Here is a 24,687-nt window from a genome sequence, read left to right as displayed (position 1 = left end):
AAGATATCGTCCAGATAAGGCGCCACAGCTATGCCCCGCGGCCTTAGAACCACCAGAAGGGAGCCTAGCACCTTTGTGAAAATTCTGGGAGCCGTGGCCAACCCGAAGGGAAGAGCCACAAACTGGTAATGCTTGTCCAGAAAGGCGAACCTGAGGAACTGGTGATGATCTTTGTGGATAGATACGCATCCTTTAAGTCCACGGTGGTCATATATTGACCCTCCTGGATCATTGGCAAAATAGTCCGAATGGTCTCCATCTTGAAGGATGGGACTCTGAGGAATTTGTTTAGGATCTTGAGATCCAAAATTGGTCTGAAAGTTCCCTCTTTTTTGGGAACCACAAACAGATTGGAGTAGAACCCTTGCCCCTGTGCTGTTTCCGGAACTGGGCAGATCACTCCCATGGAATAACAGAATTTATGCTTACCTGATAAATTACTTTCTCCAACGGTGTGTCCGGTCCACGGCGTCATCCTTACTTGTGGGATATTCTCTTCCCCAACAGGAAATGGCAAAGAGTCCCAGCAAAGCTGGTCACATGATCCCTCCTAGGCTCCGCCCACCCCAGTCATTCGACCGACGGACAGGAGGAAATATATATAGGAGAAACCATATGATACCGTGGTGACTGTAGTTAGAGAAAAGAATTCATCAGACCTGATTAAAAAACCAGGGCGGGCCGTGGACCGGACACACCGTTGGAGAAAGTAATTTATCAGGTAAGCATAAATACTGTTTTCTCCAACATTGGTGTGTCCGGTCCACGGCGTCATCCTTACTTGTGGGAACCAATACCATAGCTTTAGGACACGGATGAAGGGAGGGAGCAAATCAGGTCACCTAAATGGAAGGCACCACGGCTTGCAAAACCTTTCTCCCAAAAATAGCCTCCGAAGAAGCAAAAGTATCAAATTTGTAAAATTTGGCAAAAGTGTGCAGTGAAGACCAAGTCGCTGCCTTACATATCTGGTCAACAGAAGCCTCGTTCTTGAAGGCCCATGTGGAAGCCACAGCCCTAGTGGAGTGAGCTGTGATTCTTTCAGGAGGCTGCCGTCCGGCAGTCTCATAAGCCAATCGGATAATGCTTTTAAGCCAAAAGGAAAGAGAGGTAGAAGTCGCTTTTTGACCTCTCCTTTTACCAGAATAAACAACATACAAGGAAGATGTTTGTCTGAAATCTTTAGTAGCCTCTAAATAGAATTTTAGAGCACGGACTACGTCCAAATTGTGTAACAAACGTTCCTTCTTTGAAACTGGATTCGGACACAAAGAAGGTACAACTATCTCCTGGTTAATATTTTTGTTGGAAACAACTTTCGGAAGAAAACCAGGCTTAGTACGCAAAACCACCTTATCTGCATGGAACACCAGATAGGGCGGAGAACACTGCAGAGCAGATAACTCTGAAACTCTTCTAGCAGAAGAAATTGCAACCAAAAACAAAACTTTCCAAGATAATAACTTAATATCTACGGAATGTAAGGGTTCAAACAAAACCCCTTGAAGAACTGAAAGAACTAGATTTAGACTCCAGGGAGGAGTCAAAGGTCTGTAAACAGGCTTGATCCTAACCAGAGCCTGAACAAATACTTGAACATCTGGCACAGCTGCCAGTCTTTTGTGAAGTAAAACAGATAAAGCAGAGATCTGTCCCTTCAGAGAACTTGCAGATAATCCTTTCTCCAAACCTTCTTGTAGAAAGGATAGAATCTTAGGAATTTTTATCTTGTTCCATGGGAATCCTTTAGATTCACACCAACAGATATATTTTTTCCATATTTTATGGTAAATTTTTCTAGTTACAGGCTTTCTAGCCTGAATCAGAGTATCTATTACAGAATCTGAAAACCCACGCTTTGATAAAATCAAGCGTTCAATCTCCAAGCCGTCAGTTGGAGGGAAACCAGATTCGGATGTTCGAATGGACCCTGAACAAGAAGGTCCTGTCTCAAAGGTAGCTTCCATGGTGGAGCCAATGACATATTGACCAGGTCTGCATACCAAGTCCTGCGTGGCCACGCAGGAGCTATCAAGATCACTGAGGCCCTCTCCTGATTGATCCTGGCTACCAGCCTGGGGATGAGAGGAAACGGTGGGAATACATAAGCTAGGTTGAAGGTCCAAGGTGCTACTAGTGCATCTACTAGGGTCGCCTTGGGATCCCTGGATCTGGACCCGTAGCAAGGAACCTTGAAGTTCTGACGAGACGCCATCAGATCGATGTCTGGAATGCCCCATAATTGAGTTATTTGGGCAAAGATTTCCAGATGGAGTTCCCACTCCCCCGGATGGAATGTCTGACGACTCAGAAAATCCGCTTCCCAATTTTCCACTCCTGGGATGTGGATCGCAGACAAGTGGCAGGAGTGATCCTCCGCCCATTGAATTATCTTGGTCACTTCTTTCATCGCCAGGGAAGTCCTTGTTCCCCCCTGATGATTGATATATGCAACGGTTGTCATGTTTTCTGACTGAAACCTTATGAATTTGGCCTTTGCTAGTTGAGGCCAAGCTCTGAGAGCATTGAATATCGCTCTCAGTTCCAGAATGTTTATCGGGAGAAGAGACTCTTCCCGAGACCATAGACCCTGAGCTTTCAGGGATTCCCAGACCGCGCCCCAGCCCACTAGGCTGGCGTCGGTCGTGACAATGACCCACTCTGGTCTGCAGAAGCTCATTCCCTGTGACAGATTGTCCAGGGTCAGCCACCAACGGAGTGAATCTCTGGTCTTTTGATCTACTTGAATCGTTGGAGACAAGTCTGTATAATCCCCATTCCACTGTCTGAGCATGCACAGTTGTAATGGTCTTAGATGAATTCGTGCAAAAGGAACTATGTCCATTGTTGCAACCATCAATCCTATTACTTCCATGCACTGCGCTATGGAAGGACGAGGAACAGAATGAAGTACTTGACAAGAGCTTAGAAGTTTTGTTTTTCTGACCTCTGTCAGAAAAATCCTCATTTCTAAGGAATCTATTTTTGTTCCCAAGAAGGGAACTCTTGTTGACGGGGACAGAGAACTTTTTTCTTTGTTCACCTTCCATCCGTGAGATCTGAGAAAGGCTAGGACGATGTCCGTATGAGCCTTTGCTTTTGACAGGGACGACGCTTGAATCAGGATGTCGTCCAAGTAAGGTACTACTGCAATGCCCCTTGGTCTTAGAACCGCTAGAAGGGACCCTAGTACCTTTGTGAAAATCCTTGGAGCAGTGGCTAATCCAAATGGAAGTGCCACAAACTGGTAATGCTTGTCCAGAAAAGCGAACCTTAGGAACTGATGATGTTCCTTGTGGATAGGAATATGTAGGTACGCATCCTTTAAATCCACGGTAGTCATAAATTGATTTTCCTGGATAGTAGGTAGGATCGTTCGAATAGTTTCCTTTTTGAACGATGGTACCCTGAGAAATTTGTTTAGGATCTTTAGATCCAAAATTGGTCTGAATGTTCCCTCTTTTTTGGGAACTATGAACAGATTGGAATAAAATCCCATTCCTTGTTCTCTTATTGGAACTGGATGTATCACTCCCATCTTTAACAGGTCTTCTACACAATGTAAGAATGCCTGTCTCTTTATTTGGTTTGAAGATAATTGAGACCTGTGGAACCTTCCCCTTGGGGGTAGTTCCTTGAATTCCAGGAGATAACCTTGAGAAACTATTTCTAGCGCCCAAGGATCCTGAACATCTCTTGCCCAAGCCTGAGCAAAGAGAGAAAGTCTGCCCCCCACTAGATCCGGTCCCGGATCGGGGGCTATCCCTTCATGCTGTTTTGGTAGCAGTGGTAGGCTTCTTGGCCTGCTTACCCTTGTTCCAGCCTTGCATTGGTTTCCAGGCTGGTTTGGGTTGTGAAGTATTACCCTCTTGCTTAGAGGATACAGAATTAGAGACTGGTCCGTTTCTGCGAAAGGGACGAAAAACAGAATTTATGTTTACCTGATAAATTACTTTCTCCAACGGTGTGTCCGGTCCACGGCGTCATCCTTACTTGTGGGATATTCTCTTCCCCAACAGGAAATGGCAAAGAGCCAGCAAAGCTGGTCACATGATCCCTCCTAGGCTCCGCCTACCCCAGTCATTCGACCGACGTTAAGGAGGAATATTTGCATAGGAGAAACCATATGATACCGTGGTGACTGTAGTTAAAGAAAAAAAAAAAATTATCAGACCTGATTAAAAAACCAGGGCGGGCCGTGGACCGGACACACCGTTGGAGAAAGTAATTTATCAGGTAAACATAAATTCTGTTTTCTCCAACATAGGTGTGTCCGGTCCACGGCGTCATCCTTACTTGTGGGAACCAATACCAAAGCTTTAGGACACGGATGAAGGGAGGGAGCAAATCAGGTCACCTAAATGGAAGGCACCACGGCTTGCAAAACCTTTCTCCCAAAAATAGCCTCAGAAGAAGCAAAAGTATCAAACTTGTAAAATTTGGTAAAAGAGTGCAGTGAAGACCAAGTCGCTGCCCTACATATCTGATCAACAGAAGCCTCGTTCTTGAAGGCCCATGTGGAAGCCACAGCCCTAGTGGAAGGAGCTGTGACCCTTTCAGGAGGCTGCCGTCCGGCAGTCTCGTAAGCCAATCTGATGATGCTTTTAATCCAAAAAGAGAGAGAGGTAGAAGTTGCTTTTTGACCTCTCCTTTTACCAGAATAAACAACAAACAAGGAAGATGTTTGTCTAAAATCCTTTGTAGCATCTAAATAGAATTTTAGAGCGCGAACAACATCCAAATTGTGCAACAAACGTTCCTTCTTCGAAACTGGTTTCGGACACAGAGAAGGCACGACTATCTCCTGGTTAATGTTTTTGTTAGAAACAACTTTTGGAAGAAAACCAGGTTAGTACGTAAAACCACCTTATCTGCATGGAACACCAGATAAGGAGGAGAACACTGCAGAGCAGATAATTCTGAAACTCTTCTAGCAGAAGAAATTGCAACCAAAAACAAAACTTTCCAAGATAATAACTTAATATCAACGGAATGTAAGGGTTCAAACGGAACCCCCTGAAGAACTGAAAGAACTAAGTTGAGACTCCAAGGAGGAGTCAAAGGTTTGTAAACAGGCTTGATTCTAACCAGAGCCTGAACAAAGGCTTGAACATCTGGCACAGCTGCCAGCTTTTTGTGAAGTAACACAGACAAGGCAGAAATCTGTCCCATCAAGGAACTTGCAGATAATCCTTTTTCCAATCCTTCTCGAAGGAAGGATAGACTCTTAGGAATCTTAACCTTGTCCCAAGGGAATCCTTTAGATTCACACCAACAGATATGTTTTTTCCAAATTTTGTGGTAAATTTTTCTAGTTACAGGCTTTCTGGCCTGAACAAGAGTATCAATAACAGAATCTGAGAACCCTCGCTTTGATAAGATCAAGCGTTCAATCTCCAAGCAGTCAGCTGGAGTGGGACCAGATTCGGATGTTCGAACGGACCTTGAACAAGAAGGTCTCGTCTCAAAGGTAGCTTCCATGGTGGAGCCGATGACATATTCACCAGATCTGCATACCAAGTCCTGCGTGGCCACGCAGGAGCTATCAAGATCACCGACGCCCTCTCCTGATTGATCCTGGCTACCAGCCTGGGGATGAGAGGAAACGGCGGGAATACATAGGCTAGTTTGAAGGTCCAAGGTGCTACTAGTGCATCTACTAGAGTCGCCTTGGGATCCCTGGATCTGGACCCGTAGCAAGGAACCTTGAAGTTCTGACGAGAGGCCATCAGATCCATGTCTGGAATGCCCCACAGTTGAGTGATTTGGGCAAAGATTTCCGGATGGAGTTCCCACTCCCCCGGATGCAATGTCTGACAACTCAGAAAATCCGCTTCCCAATTTTCCACTCCTGGGATGTGGATTGCAGACAGGTGGCAGGAGCGAGTCTCCGCCCATTGAATGATTCTGGTCACTTCTTCCATCGCCAGGGAACTCCTTGTTCCCCCCTGATGGTTGATGTACGCAACAGTCGTCATGTTGTCTGATTGAAACCGTATGAACTTGGCCCTCGCTAGCTGAGGCCAAGCCTTGAGAGCATTGAATATCGCTCTCAGTTCCAGAATATTTATCGGTAGAAGAGATTCTTCCCGAGACCAAAGACCCTGAGCTTTCAGGGATCCCCAGACCGCGCCCCAGCCCATCAGACTGGCGTCGGTCGTGACAATGACCCACTCTGGTCTGCGGGAGGTCACCCCTTGTGACAGGTTGTCCAGGGACAGCCACCAACGGAGTGAGTCTCTGGTCCTCTGATTTACTTGTATCTTCGGAGACAAGTCTGTATAGTCCCCATTCCACTGACTGAGCATACACAGTTGTAATGGTCTTAGATGAATGCGCGCAAAAGGAACTATGTCCATTGCCGCTACCATCAAACCTATCACTTCCATGCACTGCGCTATGGAAGGAAGAGGAACGGAATGAAGTATCCGACAAGAGCTTAGAAGTTTTGTTTTTCTGGTCTCTGTCAAAAAAATCCTCATTTCTAAGGAGTCTATTATTGTTCCCAAGAAGGGAACTCTTGTCGACGGAGATAGAGAACTCTTTTCCACGTTCACTTTCCATCCGTGAGATCTGAGAAAGGCCAGGACTATGTCCGTGTGAGCCTTTGCTTGAGGAAGGGACGACGCTTGAATCAGAATGTCGTCCAAGTAAGGTACTACAGCAATGCCCCTTGGTCTTAGCACCGCCAGAAGGGACCCTAGTACCTTTGAGAAAATCCTTGGAGCAGTGGCTAATCCGAAAGGAAGCGCCACGAACTGGTAATGTTTGTCCAGGAATGCGAACCTTAGGAACCGATGATGTTCCTTGTGGACAGGAATATGTAGATACGCATCCTTTAAATCCACCGTGGTCAAGAATTGACCTTCCTGGATGGAAGGATTGTTCGAATGGTTTCCATCTTGGACGATGGAACCTTGAGAAACTTGTTTAGGATCTTGAGATCTAAGATTGGTCTGAACGTTCCCTCTTTTTTGGGAACTACGAACAGATTGGTGTAGAACCCCATCCCTCGTTCTCTTAATGGAACAGGATGAATCACTTCCAGAAGATAACCTTGGGAGACTATTTCTAGCGCCCAAGGATCCAGAACATCTCTTGCCCAAGCCTGAGTGAAGAGAGAGAGTCTGCCCCCCACCAAATCCGGTCCCGGATCGGGGGCCCGCATCTCATGCTGTCTTGGGAGCAGAGGCAGGTTTCTTGGCCTGCTTTCCTTTGTTCCAGCCTTGCATAGGTCTCCAGGCTGGATTGGCTTGAGAAGTATTACCCTCCTGCTTAGAGGACGTAGCACTTGGGGCTGGTCCGTTTCTGCGAAAGGGACGAAAATTAGGTTTATTTTTGGCCTTGAAAGACCTATCCTGAGGAAGGGCGTGGCCCTTGCCCCCAGTGATATCAGAGATAATCTCTTTCAAGTCAGGGCCAAACAGTGTTTTCCCCTTGAAAGGAATGTCAAGCAATTTGTTCTTGGAAGACGCATCCGCTGACCAAGATTTTAACCAAAGCGCTCTGCGCGCCACAATAGCAAACCCAGAATTTTTCGCCGCTAACCTAGCCAATTGCAAGGTGGCGTCTAGGGTGAAAGAATTAGCCAATTTAAGAGCACGAATTCTGTCCATAATCTCCTCATAAGAAGAAGAATTACTAATAATCGCCTTTTCTAGCTCATCGAACCAGAAACACGCGGCTGTAGTGACAGGGACAATGCATGCAATTGGTTGTAGAAGGTAACCTTGCTGAACAAACATCTTTTTTAGCAAACCTTCTAATTTTTTATCCATAGGATCTTGGAAAGCACAACTATCTTCTATGGGTATAGTGGCGCGCTTGTTTAGAGTAGAAACCGCCCCCTCGACCTTGGGGACTGTCTGCCATAAGTCCTTTCTGGGGTCGACTATAGGAAACAATTTTTTAAATATGGGGGGAGGTACGAAAGGTATACCGGGCCTGTCCCATTCTTTATTAACAATGTACGCCACCCGCTTGGATATAGGAAAAGCTTCGGGGGGCCCCGGGGCCTCTAGGAACTTGTCCATTTTACATAGTGTTTCTGGAATGACCATATAATCACAATCATCCAAATTGGATAACACCTCCTTAAGCAGAGCGGGGAGATGTTCCAACTTAAATTTAAAAGTAATCACATCAGGTTCAGCTTGTTGAGATATTTTTCCTGAATCTGAAATTTCTCCCTCAGACAAAACCTCCCTGGCCCCCTCAGACTGGTGTAGGGGCCCTTCAGAAACAATATCATCAGCGTCCTCATGCTCTTCAGTATTTTCTTAAACAGAGCAGTCGCGCTTTCGCTGATAAGTGGGCATATTGGCTAAAATGTTTTTGATAGAATTATCCATTACAGCCGTTAATTGTTGCATAGTAAGGAGTATTGGCGCGCTAGATGTACTAGGGGGCCTCCTGTATGGGCAAGACTGGTGTAGACGAAGGAGGGGATGATGCAGTACCATGCTTACTCCCCTCACTTGAGGAATCATCTTGGGCATCATTTTTACTAAATTTTTTATGACATAAATCACATCTATTTAAATGAGAAGGAACCTTGGCTTCCCCACAGTCAGAACACAATCTATCTGGTAGTTCAGACATGTTAAACAGGCATAAACTTGATAACAAAGCACAAAAAACGTTTTAAAATAAAACCGTTACTGTCACTTTAAATTTTAAACTGAACACACTTTATTACTGCAATTGCGAAAAAGTATGAAGGAATTGTTCAAAATTCACCAAAATTTCACCACAGTGTCTTAAAGCCTTAAAAGTATTGCACACCAAATTTGGAAGCTTTAACCCTTAAAATAACGGAACCGGAGCCGTTTTTATATTTAACCCCTTTACAGTCCCTGGAATCTGCTTTGCTGAGACCCAACCAAGCCCAAAGGGGAATACGATACCAAATGATGCCTTCAGAAAGACTTTTCTATGTATCAGAGCTCCACACACATGCAGCTGCATGCCATGCTGTTCTCAAAAACAAGTGCGCCATACCGGCGCGAAAATGAGGCTCTGACTATGATTAGGGAAAGCCCCTATAGAATAAAGTGTCTAAAACAGTGCCTGCCGATATTATTTTACAAAAAATACCCAGATTAAATGATTCCTCAAGGCTAAATATGTGTAAATATGATCGATTTAGCCCAGAAAATGTCTACAGTCTTAATAAACCCTTGTGAAGCCCTTATTTACTGTCTGAATAAAAATGGCTTACCGGATCCCATAGGGAAAATGACATTACCTCGTCTTGTTAGAATGTGTCATACCTCAAGCAGCAAAAGACTGCTCACTGTTCCCCCAACTGAAGTTAATTCCTCTCAACAGTCCTGTGTGGAACAGCCATGGATTTTAGTAACGGTTGCTAAAATCATTTTCCTCATACAAACAGAAATCTTCATCTCTTTTCTGTTTCAGAGTAAATAGTACATACCAGCACTATTTTAAAATAACAAACTCTTGATTGAATAATAAAAACTACAGTTAAACACTAAAAAACTCTAAGCCATCTCCGTGGAGATGTTGCCTGTACAACGGCAAAGAGAATGACTGGGGTAGGCGGAGCCTAGGAGGGATCATGTGACCAGCTTTGCTGGCTCTTTGCCATTTCCTGTTGGGGAAGAGAATATCCCACAAGTAAGGATGACGCCGTGGACCGGACACACCTATGTTGGAGAAATTAGGCTTATTATTAGCCTTAAAAGACCTATCCTGTGGGAGGGCGTGGCCCTTTCCCCCAGTGATGTCTGAAATAATCTCTTTCAAATCAGGTCCAAATAATGTTTTACCTTTGAAAGGAATGTTAAGCAATTTTGTCTTGGAAGACACATCCGCTGACCAAGACTTTAGCCAAAGCACTCTGCGCGCCACGAGAGCAAACCCTGAATTTTTCGCCGCTAATCTAGCTAATTGCAAAGCGGCATCTAAAACAAAAGAGTTAGCCAATTTAAGTGCTTGAACTCTGTCCATAACCTCCTCATACGAAGATTCTTTACTGAGCGATTTTTCTAGTTCCTCGAACCAGAAACACGCTGCCGTAGTGACAGGAACAATGCATGAAATTGGTTGTAGAAGGTAACCTTGCTGTACAAAAATCTTTTTAAGCAAACCCTCTAATTTCTTATCCATAGGATCTTTGAAAGCACAACTATCTTCGATAGGAATAGTAGTGCGTTTGTTTAGAGTAGAAACTGCCCCCTCGACCTTGGGGACTGTCTGCCATAAGTCCTTTCTGGGGTCGACTATAGGAAATAATTTCTTAAATATAGGGGGGGGAACAAAAGGTATGCCGGGCCTTTCCCACTCTTTATTTACTATGTCCGCCACCCGCTTGGGTATAGGAAAAGCGTCGGGGGGCACCGGAATAATTTCTCTGGAATGACCAAATTGTCACAATCATCCAGAGTAGATAACACCTCCTTAAGCAGTGCACGGAGATGTTCTAATTTAAATTTAAATGTCACAACATCAGGTTCAGCTTGATGAGAAATTTTTCCTGAATCTGAAATTTCTCCATCAGACAAAACCTCCCTCATGGCCCCTTGAGATTGGTGTGAGGGTATGTCAGAACAGTTATCATCAGCGTCCTCTTGCTCTTCAGTGTTTAAAACAGAGCAATCACGCTTTCTCTGATAAGTAGGCATTTTGGATAAAAGATTTGCTATGGAGTTATCCATTACAGCCGTTAATTGTTGCATGGTAATAAGTATTGGCGCACTAGATGTACTAGGGGCCTCCTGTGTGGGCATAACTGGTGTAGACACAGTAGGGGATGATGTAGTATCATGTTTACTCCCCTCATTTGAGGAATCATCTTGGGCAATATCATTATCTGTTGCAATACTGTCCTTACTTTGTTTGGACACTATGGCACAATTATCACATAAATTTAAATGGGGAGACACATTGGCTTTCATACATATAGAACATAGCTTATCTGATGGTACAGACATGTTAAACAGGCTTAAACTTGTCAACAAAGCACAAAAAACGTTTTAAAATAAAACCGTTACTGTCACTTTAAATTTCAAACTGAAAACACTTTATTACTGAATATGTGAAAAAGTATGAAGGAATTGTTCACCAAAATTTCACCACAGTGTCTTAAAGCATTAAAAGTATTGCACACCAAATTTCAGAGCTTTAACCCTTAAATTAACGGAACCGGAGCCGTTTTTACATTTAACCCCTATACAGTCCCAGAATGAGGCTCTGTCTATAACTAGAAAGGCCCCCATCTGAAAAAGGTGTCCAACACAGTGCCTGCCGTTTTTCTAAACGTTCCCCAAGATTATAATACCAATAATTAGTTAGAATCTGCATAATATGCCTAGTAAAGCAATTGTTTTAGCCCAGAAAAATGTCTACCAGTTTTTAAGCCCTTTTTGAAGCCCTTTATTCTTTTATGTTTAACTAAGAAAATGGCTTACTGGTCCCCATGAGGGGAAATGACAGCCTTCCAGCATTACAAAGTCTTGTTAGAAATATGGCTAGTCATACCTTAAGCAGAAAAGACTGCTAACTGTTTCCCCCAACTGAAGTTACTTCATCTCAACAGTCCTGTGTGGAAACAGCAATTGATTTCAGTTACTGTCTGCTAAAATCATCTTCCTCTTACAAACAGAAATCTTCATCCTTTTCTGTTTAAGAGTAAATAGTACATACCAGCACTATTTTAAAATAACAAACACTTGATAGAAGAATAAAACTACATTTAAACACCAAAAAACTCTTAACCATCTCCGTGGAGATGTTGCCTGTGCAACGGCAAAGAGAATGACTGGGGTGGGCGGAGCCTAGGAGGGATCATGTGACCAGCTTTGCTGGGACTCTTTGCCATTTCCTGTTGGGGAAGAGAATATCCCACAAGTAAGGATGACGCCGTGGACCGGACACACCAATGTTGGAGAAATAGGTCTTCTACACAGCGTAAGAACGCCTCTCTTTTTGTCTGGTTTACAGACAATTGAGAAAGATGGAATTTCCCCTTGGGGGAGAATCTTTGAAATCTAGAAGATACCCCTGGGTTACTATTTCTAAAGCCCAGGAGTCCTGAACGTCTCTTGCCCAAGCCTGAGTGAAGTGAGAAAGTCTGCCCCCTACTAGATCCGGTCCCGGATCGGGGGCTACCCCTTCATGCTGTCTTGGTGGCAGCAGCGGACTTCTTGGCCTGTTCCAAGTCTGGTTAGGTCTCCAGACTGACTTGGATTGAGCAAGATTCCCCTCTTGCTTTGCGGCAGGGGAAGAGGAAGAGAGACCACCTTTGAAGTTTCAAAAGGAACGAAAATTAATTTTGTTTGGTCCTCATCTTATTCGTCTTATCCTGAGGAAGGGCATGGCCTTTCCCTCCAGTGATGTCTGAAATGATCTCTTTCAGTTCAGGCCCGAATAAGGTCTTACCCTTGAAAGGGATGGCTAAAAGCTTAGCCTTTGATGACACATAAGCAGACCAGGACTTACGCCATAACGCTCTACGCGCTAAAATGGCAAAACCTGAATTCTTTGCCGCTAATTTAGCCAATTGAAAAGCAGCATCTGTAATGAAAGAATTAGCTAGCTTGAGAGCCCTAATTCTATCCAGAATATCCTCTAATGGAGTCTCAACCTGAAGAGCCTCTTCCAGAGCCTCGAACCAAAAGGACGCTGCAGTAGTTACAGGAACAATGCACGCTATAGGTTGTAGAAGAAAACCTTGATGAACAAATATTTTCTTCAGGAGACCCTCTAATTTTTATCCATAGGATCTTTAAAAGCACAACTGTCCTCAATAGGTATAGTTGTACGCTTAGCCAGGGTAGAAATAGCTCCCTCCACCTTAGGGACCGTCTGCCACGAGTCCTGCACGGCGTCTGATATGGGAAACATTTTCTTAAAAGTAGGAGGGGGAGCGAACGGAATACCTGGTCTATCCCACTCCTTAGATACAATTTCCGAAATCCTCTTAGGGACCGGAAAAACATCAGTGTAGGCAGGAACCTCTAGGAATTTGTCCATTTTACACAATTTCTCTGGAACTACAATAGGGTCACAATCATCCAGAGTCGCTAAAACCTCCCTGAGCAATAAGCGGAGGTGTTCTAGTTTAAATTTAAAAGCCGTCATATCTGAATCTGTCTGAGGGAACATATTTCCCAAGTCAGAAATCTCTCCCTCAGCCAGCAAATCCCTCACTTCAGAACATTGTGAGGGTACATCGGATATAGCTAATAAAGCGTCAGAGGGCTCAGCGTTTGTTCTCACACCAGACCTGCTGCGCTTCCCCTGCAACCCAGGCAGCTTAGATAAAACCTCTGTGAGGGTAGTATTCATAACTGCGGCCATATCTTGCAGGGTGAAATAATTAGACGCACTAGAAGTACTTGGCGTCGCTTGTGCGGGCGTTAACGGTTGTGACACTTGGGGAGAATTAGATGGCATAACCTGATTCTCTTCTGACTGAGAATCATCCTGCGACATACTTTTAGTAGCTAAAATATGTTCTTTACAATTTATCTTTCAGTGCATGAGGGACACATTCTAAGTGGAGGTTCCACAATGGCTTCTAAACATATTGAACATTATGTTGAACAGGCTAGTAATGACCACAAACAAGCATGAAAACACTTTATTTAGTGAAAAAAAATAACAATCTTAAAAAACGGTACTGCGCCTTTAAGAGAAAAAAAAGCATACACGTTCTGCAAAACAGCCTAAACATGCACCAAATGTCTCAAAATTTTGTATGTAGACACACTATAGGTAGTTAAGATTGCACCACAAAAATTTTTAACAATTAAACCCTTAATTTCCAAACCGGATCGAAAATGAGCCCAGATCCGGAAAAAAAAAACCCTCAGCATCTTGCCACAGCCCTGCTGTGGCCCTACCTGCCCTCAGGGATCGAAAGTGTGGGGTAAAAGCTTCGATTTGGCCCAAAACATACACCAGGGCCCTCAGAAGTTAGAGCTTGCTGCATGCTGACAAAACTAACTGCGCATCTAAAGGCGTGAAAATAGGCCCCGCCCATCTCACTCGATGTTTCCTCAGCCTTAAAGAACCGCACCAGAGCGGTTATAACTAGCCATGTGGGTTCTAAGACCCGAAAGTTAAGCCATGTGTGCCCTAATAAAGTTGCCCAAAACGTTTATTGCCCACAAAAAACGTTAAAGCTCACAAACATTTGCCATTCAGTGTCAACCATATATGTAATTGGCCCCATATGCAAGCTAAGCAATGCCCTTCTTTTAGCTCTAGGATTACTGCTTACCCTTACCCTCTTGGGTATAATGTCAGCGTTTCTGAAATACACAGTCTCTCCAGAAAAAATATGACTGAACATACCTCATTGCTGCATAGCATGAAACCGTTCCTCACACTGAAGTTTCCTGTACTCCTAAGCCTCTGTGGGAACAGCAATGGACCTTAGTTACAAATGCTAAGATCATCATCCTCCAGGCAGCAGTCTTCATCCATCTGCTGCCTGAGAGTAAATAGTACAAACCGATACCATTTAAAATAAACTCTTGCTTGAAGAAATTAAAAACTAATATTTTATCACCTCTTTCACTTTACCCTTCCTAGTACTTAGAGTAGGCAAAGAGAATGACTGGGGGGTGGAGCTAAGGGAGGAGCTATATAGACAGCTCTGCTGTGGTGCTCTTTGCCACTTCCTGTAGGGAAGGATAATATCCCACAAGTAATGGATGAATCAGTGGACTCGTCTTACCTTTATAGAAGATATATATATATATATATCCTCTCCAAGAACACAGGCACTCACTGGTCTTTAAAATGTAATCCTTTTATTTAATCCTTTAAAACAATTATAATACCATGACGTTTCGGTACATCGTTGTACCTTTATCAAATGTGACAAAAATAGATATTAAGAGCTTCATAGATAACTTACCCCAAACCACCACCTAAATACTGTTTGAGTACATCACATGCCGCCAATTCTCTGTGAGTGAAATCGGCGTCTGACGTCATCAGGGTGCGTTGAACTATGCGCCCTGTGAGATCGTGGAGCCGAAGTTGCCATGGCAACATGTAATCAAAACACGGATCTTGCAGCGACAATGTAATAACTCAATGCATTCATGTATTTGCCTAGTAGGTATGACACCGCATATACATAATAATAGAGATCTCCATACTTATTACATAAGGGTACAAGGTACCCCAAAACATCTGCAATAGTGGACAAAGAATCTGTATATCGGACAAATGACAATTTAAAAACAACGTACATATACCAGTGCATCTATATAACATTGCATAGACATTATTTGTCTTTGTAACAAGATAACAGTAAACATGTCCTTCTTGCAATTGTACAAGGGACTTTCAACAAGATACAGAATGGCCCTCACATATTGTTCCTAAGTTTCTACCATATAATTAGTAGGCATGAATATAAGCTGGTATATCACTCTATATGTAATTTGACACTGTTTATTGTCATTATGACTTCATAGGCATCACAGGTCTTTTACATATTGCGATGTGTATGCAATGTTATATAGATGCACTGGTATATGTATGTTGTTTTTAAATTGTCATTTGTCTTAAGTATTGCGCCGATATACAGATTCTTTGTCCACTATTGCAGATGTTTGGGGTACCTTGTACCCTTATGTAATAAGTATGGACATCTCTATTATTATGTATATGCGGTGTCATACCTACTAGGCAAATACATGAATGCATTGAGTTATTACATTGTCGCCGCAAGATCCGTGTTTTGATTACATGTTGCCATGGCAACTTCGGCTCCACGATCTCACAGGGCGCATAGTTCAACGCACCCTGATGACGTCAGACGCCGATTTCACTCACGGAGAATTGGCGGCATGTGATGTACTCAAACAGTATTTAGGTGGCGGTTTGGGTTAAGTTATCTATGAAGCTCTTAATATCTATTTTTGTCACATTTGATAAAGGTACAACGATGTACCGAAACGTCATGGTATTACAATTGTTTTAACGGATTAAATAAAAGGATTACATTTTAAAGACCAGTGAGTGCCTGTGTTCTTGGAGAGGATACGGATTTGGTTTGCAGTGCACCTTGGCAGCTGAATTGTGTAAGATAGTGCTGTCCTCTACCTGGACAATATATATATATATATATATATATATATTTATATACACACACACATATATATATATATATATATAATAAACAAATGGTAGCGCACTCCCACTCGCCAAATTCTCAAGACCAGGGTGCATAGATCATCAGATACAGAGTTAAGAATATGCACTCAGTGGATTTAAAGCACAGCACTCTTTATTTAGGTTGTGACGTTTCGGGGCATTCACCCTTTCCTCAGACAATTCAAAAGTGATACAAACAAACAGTGTATAAATGTGTAATAAGCCCCTCCTCCCATAGGATCCAGCCAATCAGCTAGAAGCAGAACAAAATGCCTCCTGTGCAAATATTCACAATAAACTGTATAGCAATCAATATTCATAGTAATATATATATCATATATAATAAACCTTTAACTAACATCTAGATACAGTGGCATGTACATATTATGTGTGATATGTGACCATCAATACGTGAAATTCATTTTATGGACCTGAGTTTATATCTCTACCGTTGTAAATATCCCTAGATCCTATATGTTATATACAAAAACATAGCCAAATAAATTGTGCAATCATTATATATCCATAACACAACTGTGTATGTTTTTAATGACTATTCAGCATCTTTCAATCTTATATTTGAACATAGTATTTGAGCATAAGATAATAGAGGGGAATTAACATAGACGTCCACAGACTATATCAAAGACTTACATCCGCCATTATTCAACACGGGATTGTAGGCGTGGCAATAATACTATCTCATACCGCATCATCTAACTATGATTTTTGATAGAGAGAGACATAATCTTATGGGTCCTTGTTATGATAATTACGAGTAGATGTTGTTATAAATACATGCTATTGAGAAGAAATGCCTGACTTTGGAATAATCATATGGTTATAACAGATATACGGCTAGATTTAGAGTTCTGCGGCCAAAGGGGCGCGTTAGCTAAGCGTGCTTTTTTTCTCCCGCACCTTTTAAATACCGCTGGTATTTAGAGTTCACAGAATGGCTGCGTTAGGCTCCAAAAAGGGAGCGTACAGGCATATTTACCGCCACTGCAACTCTAGATACCAGCATTGCTTACGGACGCGGCCAGCTTCAAAAACGTGCTCGTGCACGATTCCCCCATAGAAAACAATGGGGCTGTTTGAGCTGGAAAAAAACCTAACACCTGCAAAAAAGCAGCGTTCAGCTCCTAACGCAGCCCCATTGTTTGCTATGGGGAAACACTTTCTACGTCTGCACCTAACACCCTAACATGTACCCCGAGTCTAAACACCCCTAACCTTAAACTTATTAACCCCTAATCTGCCGCCCCCGCTATCGCTGACCCCTGCATATTATTATTAACCCCTAATCTGCCGCTCCGGACACCACCGCAAGCTACATTATAGCTATGTACCCCTAATCTGCTGCCCCTAACACCGCCGACCCCTATATTATATTTATTAACCCCTAATCTGCCCCCCTCAACGTCGCCTCCGCCTGCCTACACTTATTAACCCCTAATCTGGCGAGCGGACCGCACCGCTACTATAATAAAGTTCTTAACCCCTAATCCGCCTCACTCCCGCCTCAATAACCCTATAATAAATAGTATTAACCCCTAATCTGCCCTCCCTAACATCGCCAACACCTAACTTCAATTATTAACCCCTAATCTGCCGACCGAATCTCGCCGCTACTGTAATAAATGGATTAACCCCTAAAGCTAAGTCTAACCCTAACACTAACACCCCCCTAAGTTAAATATAATTTAAATCTAACTAAATAAATTAACTCTTATTAAATAAATTATTCCTATTTAAAGCTAAATACTTACCTGTAAAATAAACCCTAATATAGCTACAATATAAATTATAATTATATTATAGCTATTTTAGGATTAATATTTATTTTACAGGCAACTTTGTATTTATTTTAACCAGGTACAATAGCTATTAAATAGTTAAGAACTATTTAATAGCTAAAATAGTTAAAATAATTACAAAATTACCTGTAAAATAAATCCTAACCTAAGTTACAATTAAACCTAACACTACACTATCAATAAATTAATTAAATACAATACCTACAATTATCTACAATTAAACCTAACACTACACTATCAATAAATTAATTAAATACAATATTTACAAATAAATACAATGAAATAAACTAACTAAAGTACAAAAAATAAAAAAAGAACTAAGTTACAAAAAATAAAAAAATATTTACAAACATTAGAAAAATATTACAACAATTTTAAACTAATTACACCTACTCTAAGCCCCCTAATAAAATAACAAAGCCCCCCAAAATAAAAAAATGCCCTACCCTATTCTAAATTTAAAAAGTTCAAAGCTTTTACCTTACCAGCCCTGAACAGGGCCCTTTGCGGGGCATGCCCCAAAGAATTCAGCTCTTTTGCCTGTAAAAAAAACACATACAATACCCCCCCCAACATTACAACCCACCACCCACATACCCCTAATCTAACCCAAATCCCCCTTAAATAAACCTAACACTAAGCCCCTGAAGATCTCCCTACCTTGTCTTCACCTCACCGGGTTCCGATCTGTCCAGAAGAGCCTCCGATGTCTTGATCCAAGCCCAAGCGGGGGGCTGAAGAGTGACGTCCATCCTCGGGCTGAAGTCTGGATCCAAGCGGCGGCTGAAGAAATCCATCATCGGGCTGAAGTCGGAAGTCCATCATCGGGATGAAGTCTTCTATCAAGCAGCATCTTCAATCTTCTTTCTTCCGGAGCGGAGCGGAGCCATCTTCTTCCCAGCCAACGCGGATCCATCCTCTTCCAACGACGCCTACTAGCCGAATGAAGGTTCCTTTAAATGACGTCATCCAAGATGGCGTCCGTTGAATTCCGATTGGCTGATAGGATTCTATCAGCCAATCGGAATTAAGGTAGGAAAATTCTGATTGGCTGATGGAATCAGCCAATCAGATTGAGCTCGCATTCTATTGGCTGATCGGAACAGCCAATAGAATGCGAGCTCAATCTGATTGGCTGATCGGATCAGCCAATCGGATTGAACTTGAATCTGATTGGCTGATTCCATCAGCCAATCAGAATTTTCCTACCTTAATTCTGATTGGCTGATAGAATCCTATCAGCCAATCGGAATTCGACGGACGCCATCTTGGATGACGTCATTTAAAGGAACCGTCATTCGGCTAGTATGTGTCGTTAGAAGAGGATGGATCCGCGTCGCCTGGGAAGAAGATGGCTCCGCTCCGCTCCGGAAGAAAGAAGATTGAAGATGCTGCTTGATAGAAGACTTCATCCCGATGATGGACTTCCGACTTCAGCCCGATGATGGATTTCTTCAGCCGCCGTTTGGATCCAGACTTCAGCCCGAGGATGGAAGTCACTCTTCAGCCCCCCGCTTGGGCTTGGATCAAGACATCGGAGGCTCTTCTGGACAGATCGGGACCCGGTGAGGTGAAGACAAGGTAGGGAGATCTTCAGGGGCTTAGTGTTAGGTTTATTTAAGGGGGGTTTGGGTTAGATTAGGGGTATGTGGGTGGTGGGTTGTAATGTTGGGGGGGGGGGGGTATTGTATGTGTTTTTTTTACAGGCAAAAGAGCTGAATTCTTTGGGGCATGCCCCACAAAGGGCCCTGTTCAGGGCTGGTAAGGTAAAAGAGCTTTGAACGTTTTTAATTTAGAATAGGGTAGGGAATTTTTTATTTTGGGGGGCTTTGTTATTTTATTAGGGGGCTTAGAGTAGGTGTAATTAGTTTAAAATTGTTGTAATATTTTTCTAATGTTTGTAAATATTTTTTTATTTTTTGTAACTTAGTTCTTTTTTTATTTTTTGTACTTTAGTTAGTTTATTTCATTGTATTTATTTGTAGATATTGTATTTAATTAATTTATTGATAGTGTAGTGTTAGGTTTAATTGTAGATAATTGTAGGTATTGTATTTAATTAATTTATTGATAGTGTAGTGTTAGGTTTAATTGTAACTTAGGTTAGGATTTATTTTACAGGTAATTTTGTAATTATTTTAACTATTTTAGCTATTAAATAGTTCTTAACTATTTAATAGCTATTGTACCTGGTTAAAATAAATACAAAGTTGCCTGTAAAATAAATATTAATCCTAAAATAGCTATAGTATAATTATAATTTATATTGTAGCTATATTAGGGTTTATTTTACAGGTAAGTATTTAGCTTTAAATAGGAATAATTTATTTAATAAGAGTTAATTTATTTCGTTAGATTTAAATTATATTTAACTTAGGGGGGTGTTAGTGTTAGGGTTAGACTTAGCTTTAGGGGTTAATCCATTTATTACAGTAGCGGCGAGATTCGGGGTTAATAATTGAAGTTAGGTGTCGGCGATGTTAGGGAGGGCAGATTAGGGGTTAATACTATTTATTATAGGGTTATTGAGGCAAGAGTGAGGCAGATTAGGGGTTAATAACTTTATTATAGTAGCGGTGCGGTCCGCTCGGCAGATTAGGGGTTAATAAGTGTAGGCAGGTGGAGGCGACGTTGAGGGGGGCAGATTAGGGGTTAATAAATATAATATAGGGGTCGGCGGTGTTAGGGCAGCAGATTAGGGGTTCATAGGGATAATGTAGGTGGCAGCGGTGTGTGGTCGGCAGATTAGGGGTTAAAAAATTTTAATAGAGTGGCGGCGATGTGGGGGGACCTCGGTTTAGGGGTACATAGGTAGTTTATGGGTGTTAGTGTACTTTAGAGCACAGTAGTTAAGAGCTTAATAAACCGGCGTTAGCCCAGAAAGCTCTTAACTACTGACTTTTTTCTGCGGCTGGAGTTTTGTCGTTAGATTTCTAACGCTCACTTCAGCCACGACTCTAAATACCGGTGTTAGAAAGATCCCATTGAAAAGATAGGATACGCAATTGACGTAAGGGGATCTGCGGTATGGAAAAGTCGCGGCTGGAAAGTGAGCGTTAGACCCTTTCCTGACTGACTCCAAATACCAGAGGGCGGTAAAAACCAGCGTTAGGAGCCTCTAACGCTGGTTTTGACGGCTAACGCCCAACTCTAAATCTAGCCGATAGTGATTGATGCTTAGTAATTAGTTGTATGCAAACTATACATTCTGAATGGAGGTAGAAGTACATCTCCACTATTGACATAAGCAATATTTTAGTTACGGATTGTTCAGACATTATGATTGTACTTAAATCCTTATAGGAACCTTATAACAACATAGATTGATCTGTTCGATTCTGGAACGTCACATCTGGTTGCCATAACAACAGATGATACATTGCTTTGATTGGCTGCTCAATCCGTGTCATGAGATGATGAGGTATGAGACAGTATTATTGCCACGCCTACAATCCCACGCAGATTTGGGCGTGTTGAATAATGGCGGATTTAAGTCTTTGATATAGTCTGTGGACGTCTATGTTAATTCCCCTCTATTATCTTATGCTCAAATATAAGATTGAAAGATGCTGAATAGTCTTTAAAAATACACAGTTGTGTTATGGATATATAATGATTGCGCAATTTATTTGGCTATGTTTTTGTATATAACATATAGGATCTAGGGATATTTACAACGGTAGAGATATAAACTCAGGTCCATAAAATGGATTTCACGTATTGATGGTCACATATCACACATAATATGTACATGCCACTGTATCTAGATGTTAGTTAAATGTTTATTATATATGATATATATATTACTATGAATATTGATTGCTATACAGTTTATTGTGAATATATGCACAGGAGGCATTTTGTTCTGCTTCTAGCTGATTGGCTGGATCCTATGGGAGGAGGGGCTTATTACACATTTATACACTGTTTGTATCACTTTTGAATTGTCTGTGGAAGGGGTGAATGCCCCGAAACGTCACAACCTAAATAAAGAGTGCTGTGCTTTAAATCCACTGAGTGCATATTCTTAACGCTAAATAGCACTCCAAAAAAGCTGTGATGTCACCAGAGCCACAGGCAGTTAACCCCAGTCTGGAATGGGTGCAAGAAACAAGGGGGATTACAAACAAAAAGTAATACAACACATAGAAACACCCAGCACTCACCAGCTAGCTCACAGCTAAGATAAAATCACAACTGGAAAGGTTAGTCACCGCATCTGGCCAAATGGCTATTTAGTACCCAGGGCTGGATGTTGCTGAGTCACATGTTGTGTACCTGGTCCGGTCTTGGAGTGCAGTTCTCTTCCATGTTTTGTATTTTCTCTGGGTGATTACAGCCACCTGTGCACCCCTTCTTTGTTCTCAGTCTGTTTGGCTTTGTGAGCTCGCATGATGGCGTGGCTGTGTTAGGGACTCAGGCAATGGAAAGAACCTTGACGTGGTGCCTGAGCTTTCCCATTTGGCCAGATGCGGTGACTAACCTTTCCAGTTGTGATTTTATCTTAGCTGTGAGCTAGCTGGTGAGTGCTGGTTGTTTCTATGTGTTGTATTACTTTTTGTTTAGAATCCCCCTTGTTTCTTGCACCCATTCCGGACTGGGGTTAACTGCCTGTGGCTCTGGTGACATCACAGCTTTTTGGAGTGCTATTTAGCACCCAGGGCTGGATGTTGCCGAGTCACATGTTGTGTACCTGGTCCGGTCTTGGAGTGCAGTTCCCTTCCATGTTTTATTTATATATATATATATATATATATATATATATATATATATATATATATATATATATATATGTGTAACTATTTAGATTTACAGAAAATTTTGTAGATAAATCATTTGCAAAGAAGTTATTAGACTAATACAATGTTAAACTAAAAATGTGTCAATATTTCTTTCTATATAAATGATTGAAGCCGGTCAAATTACCTGTTAACTCGCATGATGCTCTGTAATATGCTCATAACAGCAGCACCTGTTTCTACATCATCAGTCATTAGTAACTGCAGAAAATGTTCTTCCTGCAAAACTAAAAACATTAAAACAAAAAAGTTAGGAGTGTATTTTTAATCTTTTTTGGAATAGAATGAATTAATGCCACAACTGAAAGTAGAGATGGCACATGCAATATCAATTACAAGCTTGGGCTCTACACTCTTTCTGTATAAATGTGAGAAAAGCATACAGGGAGTGCAGAATTATTAGGCAAATGAGTATTTTGACCACATCATCCTCTTTATGCATGTTGTCTTACTCCAAGCTGTATAGGCTCGAAAGCCTACTACCAATTAAGCATATTAGGTGATGTGCATCTCTGCAATGAGAAGGGGTGTGGTCTAATGACATCAACACCCTATATCAGGTGTGCATAATTATTAGGCAACTTCCTTTCCTTTGGCAAAATGGGTCAAAAGAAGGACTTGACAGGCTCAGAAAAGTCAAAAATAGTGAGATATCTTGCATAGGGATGCAGCACTTTTAAAATTGCAAAGCTTCTGAAGCGTGATCATCGATCAATCAAGCGTTTCATTCAAAATAGTCAACAGGGTCGCAAGAAGCGTGTGGAAAAACCAAGGCGCAAAATAACTGCCCATGAACTGAGAAAAGTCAAGCGTGCAGCTGCCAAGATGCCACTTGCCACCAGTTTGGCCATATTTCAGAGCTGCAACATCACTGGAGTGCCCAAAAGCACAAGGTGTGCAATACTCAGAGACATGGCCAAGGTAAGAGGCTGAAAGACGACCACCACTGAACAAGACACACAAGCTGAAACGTCAAGACTGGGCCAAGAAATATCTCAAGACTGATTTTTCTAAGGTTTTATGGACTGATGAAATGAGAGTGAGTCTTGATGGGCCAGATGGGTGGGCCCGTGGCTGGATTGGTAAAGGGCAGAGAGCTCCAGTCCGACTCAGACGCCAGCAAGGTGGAGGTGGAGTACTGGTTTGGGCTCGTATCATCAAAGATGAGCTTGTGGGGCCTTTTCGGGTTGAGGATGGAGTCAAGCTCAACTCCCAGTCCTACTGCCAGTTTCTGGAAGACACCTTCTTCAAGCAGTGGTACAGGAAGAAGTCTGCATCCTTCAAGAAAAACATGATTTTCATGCAGGACAATGCTCCATCACACGCGTCCAAGTACTCCACAGCGTGGCTGGCAAGAAAGGGTATAAAAGAAGAAAATCTAATGACATGGCCTCCTTGTTCACCTGATCTGAACCCCATTGAGAACCTGTGGTCCATCATCAAATGTGAGATTTACAAGGAGGGAAAACAGTACACCTCTCTGAACAGTGTCTGGGAGGCTGTGGTTGCTGCTGCACGCAATGTTGATGGTGAACAGATCAAAACACTGACAGAATCCATGGATGGCAGGCTTTTGAGTGTCCTTGCAAAGAAAGGTGGCTATATTGGTCACTGATTTGTTTTTGTTTTGTTTTTGAATGTCAGAAATGTATATTTGTGAATGTTGAGATGTTATATTGGTTTCACTGGTAAAAATAAATAATTGAAATGGGTATATATTTGTTTTTTGTTAAGTTGCCTAATAATTATGCACAGTAATAGTCACCTGCACACACAGATATCCCCCTAAAATAGCTATACCTAAAAACAAACTAAAAACTACTTCCAAAACTATTCAGCTTTGATATTAATGAGTTTTTTGGGTTCATTGAGAACATGGTTGTTGTTCAATAATAAAATTAATCCTCAAAAATACAACTTGCCTAATA

The 24,687-nt window shown here is 42.0% G+C and overlaps 1 protein-coding gene across 1 annotated transcript in view; it reads right to left on the bottom strand.

Moving 5' to 3' along the window:
• IQCB1 (IQ motif containing B1) overlaps positions 1–24,687 on the bottom strand; it is a 322,033-nt gene that overhangs the window by 172,846 nt on the left and 124,500 nt on the right. Inside the window, exon 6 of the mRNA XM_053698079.1 lies at positions 22,887–22,986. Coding sequence (XP_053554054.1) covers positions 22,887–22,986 — 100 coding nt within the window. The remainder of the gene's footprint in view (positions 1–22,886; positions 22,987–24,687) is intronic.

This window comes from Bombina bombina, chromosome 1 (genome assembly GCF_027579735.1).
Source record: "Bombina bombina isolate aBomBom1 chromosome 1, aBomBom1.pri, whole genome shotgun sequence".
Taxonomy (NCBI): Eukaryota; Metazoa; Chordata; class Amphibia; order Anura; family Bombinatoridae; genus Bombina; species Bombina bombina.
Note: the sequence above shows the minus strand (reverse complement) of the source record. Positions and strands in the feature narration are given on the sequence as shown.